Here is an 8912-nt window from a genome sequence, read left to right as displayed (position 1 = left end):
CAGCAGGAGCTGGAGGGGTTCAGCACATACAGAATCAGGCCTTTTGTGGTACCAGGGACTAACAGTCCTCATTAGAACATGTAATAATATGTCAAACAATAAAAAAGGGTCAGGAAGCAAATAAATAAATGGCTACCACATGGCAGTTAGAAAGCAATGTTAAAAAAAGTAAGTCTTCAGGAAATGAGTAAGCTTCAGCCAGTAACGGAGTAGTACTAAATAAAGAAAAACTTAAGGGTATATGTTTACACTTGTTCTCCAAGTGGCAGGGTTCACAGTTGCCCAAATGCTGAACAGGCTCTGAGCAACAGCTCAGTGGTGCTGGCTGACCCTGGGGCACTGAGGAGTTCCTCTCACACATGGGGAGTTTCCATTTTAGAAACCCTACGTGTACACATTATTTCATGCAGAGCAACTGAAGGGAGCATTATTACCTTTTGTACAAGACTACACCAGTTATCAAAATCACATTCTTCTTTGCAAAAGAAGCCCTAAGGAAAAGATACATTAAATTATTAACTAATAATGATAAGTCAATGAGTGAAGGATGCTGCAGAACCTCTGTGCATTGTTTAAAGCTTCAGAAACATCCACCTCAAGTGACAATCATCCCTAACCCAAACAAAGGACCATGGCATGGGATCAGATTTAATCTCTTCCAACTACCACAGTATTCTTGGGACATACACCAGAGGACTTCCATGAGCAATTCCATTCAGAGACTTGTAAATTATGATATAAAATAAGCTTAATAAGTAACTTATCCAGAGCAACCATGCATGTATGGTAGTGATGGAATAAAATAAGCAAACTTGATTCAGTCCCTTGCTTTGACTTTCAAAATACTTCTTGCAAAAGGTAAGTGCTGCTCAGTTAAGAAAATTAATTAGCTCCCTGGGATACAATCAGTTGATTCCCTGCTTGACCCAAGATTAATGGATCCTATGCCCTGAATACATAAACCACTCCATGTTGAACTGTAGATTGTAGAAGCCTGCCCTGCCATCTCTATCCTGCTCAAGGAAATGCATTACTGCCCTTACCAACACGTGGAGGGATTACTTGGAAAAAAAGGACACACATGGATTATTTCCAACACCTACTAAAGCTACTGAAGGGTCCAGATTCATGATCTTCATTCGGTGTGGGGCTTGCTGGCAGTGGAAGCTCTCATCATCAACTGTGCCATTTTCTTCCCAGTCTACAAAACTCTGAGTGGTGTGAGGGTCCAGATAGATCAGCTCATTGCCTGTGCAGGTAAAATCCATATGTTGATAATAAGCAAGAGATATTAACAAGCACTTATTCATTCCATCCAGAGTTGTAAAACAAATTAGATTATCATCACAGTCCATATCCAGACTTTCTAGCTAGGGAGTCTTAAAGAGAATTGGACAGTTAGAGTCATTTCTCACAGGAAATTTAGTATCATTTTCTATTGGCACCTATTACTGTAGGTTTTTCATTGGTTTGTCTACCTTTGTCACATACTCTCCTTTTCCATGGGAGGTCCAGTCCTTTTTTAAACGTCTCAACTGCTGTAATCCCCAACATTCCACAGACCAAAAGGTACAGGATGACCACAAACCCAGTCTGTAATCCCATTAGGCAGTCACTCAGAAATTGGAACAAAGAAGTCTGAATAAACAACTCAGGTTTTACAAAAGGAAGAACAAAATATCCATGGAATTATGGCTCAAACTGGGATGAATTCTGAAAGACTGAATCTAAGATTAATTATTTGCTTTAATTAATAAAGGAACACATGGAAGCAGGTGAAGATAACACCATCAAAAGTCTGAAATAATTCCTAATGAAGGGTGCTGAGTTTCATTCTTTTGCCTCATAGTTTTCTTAAATTATTTTCTTGTATTAATGATTAGGAAAAATTCAGTATTTTAGCAGTAGTGACATCAAACATTTGTCAAATGTTATTAGCTTTTCCTAGTTCATTGTCCTTGTTTATATCATTACATATTTTTGCATCAAGCTTTGCTGCTACATCCATAAGGATGCTATCATACCATTCCTGAAGTATTTGAGGTATGTTTCTTTATTTTTTCTACTCTATTCTCATGCATAAACTGCTTGCTATTTCCCCTTTGGGGAAAAAAAATCCCACACAACAAACCATATGTGACCTAAAGAGAAAGGTGTATTTGGAATAAGTTTCTTGTTTCCTTACCTAAGAAGCCTATGAAATAATAGGCATTATTTGGTTTCCCTCCTAAAGCTCCCAAAGACTGTGGCATCTTAAAGCATTCCTAGGAGTTCAAAGGGAGAAAAATGGAACTGAAGTTGATTGGTTTATTGGTATAACAGATACCTGAACTTATTCCACAGCAACAAACACTTCACTGAAAAAAACCCCACTTACTTTGAAGGCATCGATGTACACAGGGTTGATGTGATTGATGCCCAGCCGCAGAGGTATGATGAGCAGGAGGGGCCTCCAGCACAGCTCCGCCGCGTTGCGGTGGCGGGGCAGAGCGCTGCGGTGCAGCGGGGCCCTGCCCTGCGGGGGGCACCAGCACAGCTTCTCTGGGGAGGGAAACCGGAGACCGTGAGTGCACACGGCAACACCCGGCACATCCTCCTCCCCTCAGGGATCGAGCTGCTTCACCAGACAGCGTTATACCGCTCCTGTTCCAGGGCAAAGGAGCTGGGTGTGGAAATGTAACTGTTTAGAAGTAACTCTAGCAGAGAGACTCTGTGCTGGCACCTTGGCAAGACATGAGATAAATGAGTGGGGGATGGAAACTGAAGACTGAAGTTACATTTCCTACTGGCATTGTTAATGCTGTCAAGCTTGGCCCAGGAAATGAAATGGCAGAGATGACAGTGTTAGAAACTCTTCAGGGAACTCTTGACTTCCAATGATGTGAGCACAGAATGAGCAGGAGGGACTGAAGTAAGATAGGCTGTGACTAAATACCACTTGTAAGCCCCCCTTTCTTACAGCTGAAAATTACACCTGGCCACATGTTTCTCTAGGATCTGCCCCAGGTTCTCTTTTGCCTGCCCAGCACACACCTCTTTGGCAATTCTGTACTGAATCTCTGTATTTCTACAGATTGCCACTTCATTCTGTTTCTGGGGTAAGGGTTTAGGTAGCACAGACCCAAGCACATGGTGTGTAAGCTGGCCACCACAACAGTCTACATAGTTCTGTGCTAGCTTTCATTTGGGACACCCAAACCTGAGTCTGCATTTCCTTTATTCCTTTCCTTACCCTGGGAACAAGAAGGGATGGTCCCAAACTATTCTGTTCATATTTGGGTGCATTCAGGAAAGTGGAGTGAAAGCAAAAACTGTAAGCAGAGAACTGATGGTTCACTTACTGATGTCTTCAATGACCACCGTGTTGTCCATAGATACATAAACAGCTAATGAATTCCATTCATCAAATAAAGCCAGCTTCCTAGAAAACATTCAGGTAATAATTAACAAACTAATTAGGACCACAAGGGTAACTTTTTATTCAGCATAATTATAAGGTTCTTGAGTAAAAAAAAAAAATTAAAATGGCTTCTCTGGAAAAAATTTATTTGTTGGATTTTTTTTTATGTCTCCACAAAATAAAAAGATAACTGAATATTTACTATTTTTAGAGAAATAAATACAGAGTGGTACCAGGAAAAGCACACACACTGTACTCTATGAAAGCTCTTCTGTCCTTTTGCCAATGCAGGGACAGTAACAGCTCAACCACATAATTAAGTTTACTACTTTTTATTGCATTTAACAGCCTCTGCAATGGACTCCTGCCCATTGTGCCTGGCATTGTTTAGTGAAGGAAAAAGTCCTGTGACAGTTTTGCTCATTACTTCATGTTTAAGAAGTTCCACTACATTCAGTGGAATTATTTTGGAACACAGCAAACTCTGGGCGTTAAAAGCTAGATCAGCCAGAGGTTTTTGGCACCCAAGAGTTACGAGAGAGGCACGCAGGTTTCTGTCCACTTGTGTGAAATCCAAAACTCTGGGGAAGGGATCCACACTCAAGCTGCACAGGCAGAGTCAGCTGCCTAAAATAAGCCAGAAAGACCTGTATGTGAGCACCAAGCCATACAGAATTCTTAAGTGAGGGTGGCCAGGACATGCTTTAGCTCCTCTCCCTCTCCACAGGACACGTGTCCCTCCCAGGGCTCCAAAGTGCTGCTGAGCACACAGGACCTGCAGTCTGGCCTCTACTTGAGACCTGGCAGCTCCACCGATCCCTCAGAAACAGAGCAGAGTCAACTCTTTTTAAGTGTGGCTTCTAGACAAGGAGAAGCTGCCCATGGGTTATACAGCAGCCTTTGTGCCTGTGAGGAACTGCATACCCATCTCTGGTGCTGACTGCTCAGGGCATGAGGTACCTTCCTGCAGGTCTTCCCCAGGCTCTTGGAATATTCACGTGCAGAACCCACACAATCCCAGCTCAGTACCTGCCCGCCAGGCTACAGCACCCACTGAGCCTGCAGGCACAGGGTGTGCGTGTTCCTCACTCTGGGAGGGAGGGAGATCAGCCCCCAAAGCTGCCCTGGGCCCTGTCTCTGAGCCTAGCTGTGCCAGGGTAGGATGCTCTGAACGAGCTGGTGTGATTCCACTTACTTCAGAACTTGAGCAACTGTATTTGGTCCAAACCATTCTCCAATTGATTTCCCCTCTCCAACGCCCATCTGTGCTGTTTTTATAAGGGAAAACACACACAGAAAGAGAGACCACAGAGACTCTGGTCACAATGTATGTTAAACAGCATGGCCTACTAATATTTTGTCATACATTCCAGAGCAGTTGCAAACTGTGTTTAGCAACAACAATTATTCATCTATGCTCTTTCCAAATCTTAATAACTGCTAGTTCCTTTAAAAAATACTTTCTAAACTGTAATGAGAATTAGAAATATTAGTGTCCATTACTACAAATTACAGCAGTAAGTTTTGTGCCTGTTTTAAGACTAACAAATCTGGTACTTAAGGCTTACATCCTTTATCAAGAGCTAGATTCCAGTATACAGATTTATTTAGGTCTCAGGGAATAACATTTCTGAATTATTATACTTTTTACCCATTTGCATGCATTTTTACTTATATGTAATATGTATACATTGTCTTCATAATCACCCTTTTAAATTAACATATTTCAAATCAGAAAGTTTCAACACAATAGGGGAAAAAAAAAGGTGGATGTATGTTCTTACCCATTTGGTGGATGGAGTAACAGCAATCTTTTCTATCTAGAAAGCACCGTAAGATTCTATGATATTCTTCTGGTTGTTTTTTGTGTTTTTCCCATTGCCAATCTTACAAGAAAAAAGTTACACTGATTAAAAAATTATGTTCCCATCCTCCCAATCAAATGTCTACATAGTGGAAAGCCACACGGTGAGATGTTATTATACAACTAACATACAATTCCTCTCTAATATTTACATTTTGTTTAGAGTTTCTAGAAGTTGCAGCATTTGTAAGAGAATGATTTAAGATCCATAAAGCAAAGTCCAAACACAGCCTGGCCCTCTCCCACAGCAAAGCCCCAAACACAGCTTTGCCACGTGTGCTCTTGCTTCAAATGCCAGGTAGTCTGTAGTCTCAGGGCAGACACTACGAAGTGGCTACATCCTACAGGTGCATATTCTAGTTTTTCTCTAGTAATTTGTTTGTTTGCCTGCTCCTTCAGTTAAATCTTTGCACCTCCGCTCTGTGGAGTCAGTTATTCAGGTGGGTACCTCCTTCTGTGGGTTCAGTTATTAAAGCAGATAAATCCACAGTGCACACTGCCACAGAAACCACAGCACCGTGGTGTAGGGATTACAGCCCTAACTGTCACCATTTAACAGTTAATAATTTAACTGACACACAGCTACTCACAGAGCAGACCTGCAATGCTTACCTGAGATCCTGGGATGTCAGGTGTTGATACAGGCTTAAGAGCTTCTGGGGTGGGGCCTGGCCCTCAGGCTGGTGACAGGTGAGTGGTCTGTGAGGGACTCTGTATGATGTCTATCACTGTGTCACTACTCACACACTCACCGTCTGCAAACATTTGGTGGCTAAGCAGGCAACGAGGAGAAGGGTAAGAACTCAGACCCGTGGCAGCAGGTTTCTCCTTGGCCTCAATTTGAGTGTTCCTCAAAAAGATTTATAAAATAACAATGGGATTCCCTATTTGTCCTCCCTCTACTTCTGTCTCTCTGCTGACGGCTGGCATGATTTCACCCCATCACACAAGAGTAATTCACTAGTAACTTCTATCAGAGCATCAAAGAAAGTTTCATTAATAATTTTAGGGTTTGCACTTTATGGAAATCTACAAGAAGAATCTCCAAACGACACATTAGCTCAGCTGGCAGCAGCACTCACCTCTTCCTAAGTGCCTGCAGATCAGTGCTTGTGCCAGCATCATCTGCCCGCACCGCAGCATGCAGCCCCAGCCCGCATCAGAAGAAGGGCCCGTGCCTCCTGTTCAGAACACCCACTACAGTCAGTACAGGCTTCAAAACAACTGCAGCACCACAGAAAACTCAGAGGTAAAATCTCCAGTGCCTGTCCTGTGGATAAAAGGCACTGAGCAAGAGCTTTTCTTCCCATATTGCTGGTCTAATTTTACTGCTTGCTCTACAAACATGAAGACATTGGCGATACAAGTAAACAGCTTTTAAGAGCTTCAGCATTTTTTTTTTGCATAAACAGTTAAAATGATGCTCAAAATGTTCTAATACTGTAAACCTCATTTTTCAGTCCATGATAACATCTCTAGTCCTGTCTGATTTATAACAAGGCAGCTGCTCTGCCACATACTCACCAATAGGCGAAAACTTTCTTCTGTACGTAAACCAGAGACGTGCACTTATATCCAACAATAACTTAGATTTGTCTGGAACAGTTTTAAGAGGAAAGAAGTTATTAAAACAGACTTTTAAAATGGAAAATCTGTAATTTTCCCCATACAGTCAATATACAGAGCACATGGAAAATTCCTGTTACTTTTTTACTTATGAGACTCCTAACACTTGAAACCTTTTTAGCTGTTTAAACACAGAGAGCTTTTGTAGACTGCTAATTGAAGCTAACTTATCTATGGATGAAATAATTGTTAGCAAATGGAGTTTTACAAGGTGTTTGGAACAACTGTGCCCAGCTTGAATGAAACCACTGTGGAGAACTATGTCCTCAGGAAAGAACTGGTCTCCTCCCCAAGGAGCAAAACTCATTTCTGATATTTATTTTTTCTATGATATATAAATACATCACTCTGCTATGACTTTGAGGTCATATATTTATTTTCATCAAAATACTGTATGTGTGCTCTAGGATAATTTTACCAGCATTATTACTACTATTACTATTATTCTTTTGAAATACTATTATAGTTGCAAACAACAGTCGGCAGACAGGGGAAAATAACATTAGCAACACTGAACATTCCCCAAAAGTTATTTATTTATCTATTTCTCAGGCATTTGATGTTGAAAAGTGGCCAGCCTCATACCTGACTAGCCTTTGCTACAAGTATGGTATCGTTGCATGAATTATGATGGAATGTACACTGGTAAACCTCTAGTATCATTTTAGGATGAATACTGCTGCCTATAGCTGGTTTCTTGTTGCTGGACAGAAGGAAACTTCTCTCATGAGACATTTAGAGAACATAAGGAAATCAGGGGCTGTTGCTGCCTGTAAATCTAGGAGTGCTCTGCAGTTTTGACAGAAAATGTTCATTCTGAAGATACCTGTGTTTAGGTCGTGTTGCCTTCCTAGAATCCACACTGGCTCATCAGTTTCTGGAAATTCTTCTAAGTAGTCTGACAAAATATTGATCTGGTTTTCATACCTAGATAAAACTGAAGAAGAATACAGAAAAAATTCAACCTCCATTTTATCCTTTTGTTCTTTTATCACAGCCTTGAGTTACTAAACGAGTTCTAGCTAGTCTTCAGTCTTCTGAACAGTGCTGCCAGCTGCATTTAATCTTTTCCTGTAGCAAGCTGTTCCAACACCAAAACATCCACTATCTTGGCTGGTTTTTATTTTGATCCTCACCGAGGGCTGGGAGGATAACACGGCTGACACTTTGGGTATAAGCAGCCTGAGTGAAGCCAGCAGCAGAAGCTTGGGATGGCTGCAGACTGAGGAAGATTAATTTCAGGGAAATGAGGAAAGGAAAAAGCAATTTAGGCATCACAGCACATGAGCCCAAGCTTGATTTTAAATGTACAAACACTACCACTCGGAGTGATTACGGCCCTGTGCTTAATGGGAAGCATGTGAAAAGTGTTAGCAAGACTGGGTTTTATTTTCTTCACTGGAGATTGGAAACACTTCAGAAAAAGAAAAAGAAAAAATTATGTTATTATTCAACGCTAGATCTGTTTAGTGTAAAATAACAAGTGATAATTAATACTAGAAAAAGACAATTAGATCATTTTTAGATCATTAAAGCAGTGGGTTTGGAACAGCAAAACAGGCATTAAAGTGTAAAAATGAATATAAAATAATTTCTTTGAGGCATCAATCTTAAAGGATACACTGTTAAAACGTAAGAAGTTCAAAGTGAAAGCAAACACAATTCTATTTTACTCTTCAAGTAAACACACATACGTCCAAGATAAAGAACGAATGGTTATTTGTATATAAAGTATATCAAGTAAATATAAAAGAAAACCCAAACAAACAAGAACCCCAGAACATTTAATGTAAAAAAAAACCATTACAGCAATCAGAAGTGACTCTGAGCTACACCACCCTCCGGTTCCCGGTGCTACCCAGGATTTAAGATCCACCTTCTGTGCGTGTCAGCGCAGGCAGCTGTTAGCAAACAGGGCGAGCTTCTTCAGGACTGCACAGAGCAAAGGAATCCCTCGGGCTGCGCTCTGCCCTTCCCAGCAGAAAACTCAGCGCTCCTTCCACTGGCGGAGTACACTGCGGC

General features: G+C 41.2%; 1 protein-coding gene across 1 annotated transcript in view; it reads right to left on the bottom strand.

The window, feature by feature from the left end:
- The window catches only part of ATG4A (autophagy related 4A, cysteine peptidase), a gene marked incomplete at its 5' end in the record, with an annotated part of 9936 nt that extends 2109 nt beyond the window's left edge, over window positions 1-7827 (bottom strand). Inside the window, 10 exons of the mRNA XM_008948753.1 lie at window positions 435-491; window positions 1104-1249; window positions 2186-2264; window positions 2378-2541; window positions 3342-3421; window positions 4596-4668; window positions 5185-5286; window positions 6347-6445; window positions 6789-6860; window positions 7717-7827. Of these exons, the coding sequence (XP_008947001.1) occupies window positions 435-491; window positions 1104-1249; window positions 2186-2264; window positions 2378-2541; window positions 3342-3421; window positions 4596-4668; window positions 5185-5286; window positions 6347-6445; window positions 6789-6860; window positions 7717-7827 (983 nt within the window). The remainder of the gene's footprint in view (window positions 1-434; window positions 492-1103; window positions 1250-2185; window positions 2265-2377; window positions 2542-3341; window positions 3422-4595; window positions 4669-5184; window positions 5287-6346; window positions 6446-6788; window positions 6861-7716) is intronic.
- Between the last annotated feature and the right edge of the window lie 1085 nt (window positions 7828-8912).

Source organism: Merops nubicus, unplaced genomic scaffold (assembly GCF_000691845.1).
Source record: "Merops nubicus isolate BGI_N331 unplaced genomic scaffold, ASM69184v1 scaffold25951, whole genome shotgun sequence".
NCBI lineage: Eukaryota > Metazoa > Chordata > Aves > Coraciiformes > Meropidae > Merops > Merops nubicus.
Note: the sequence above shows the minus strand (reverse complement) of the source record. Positions and strands in the feature narration are given on the sequence as shown.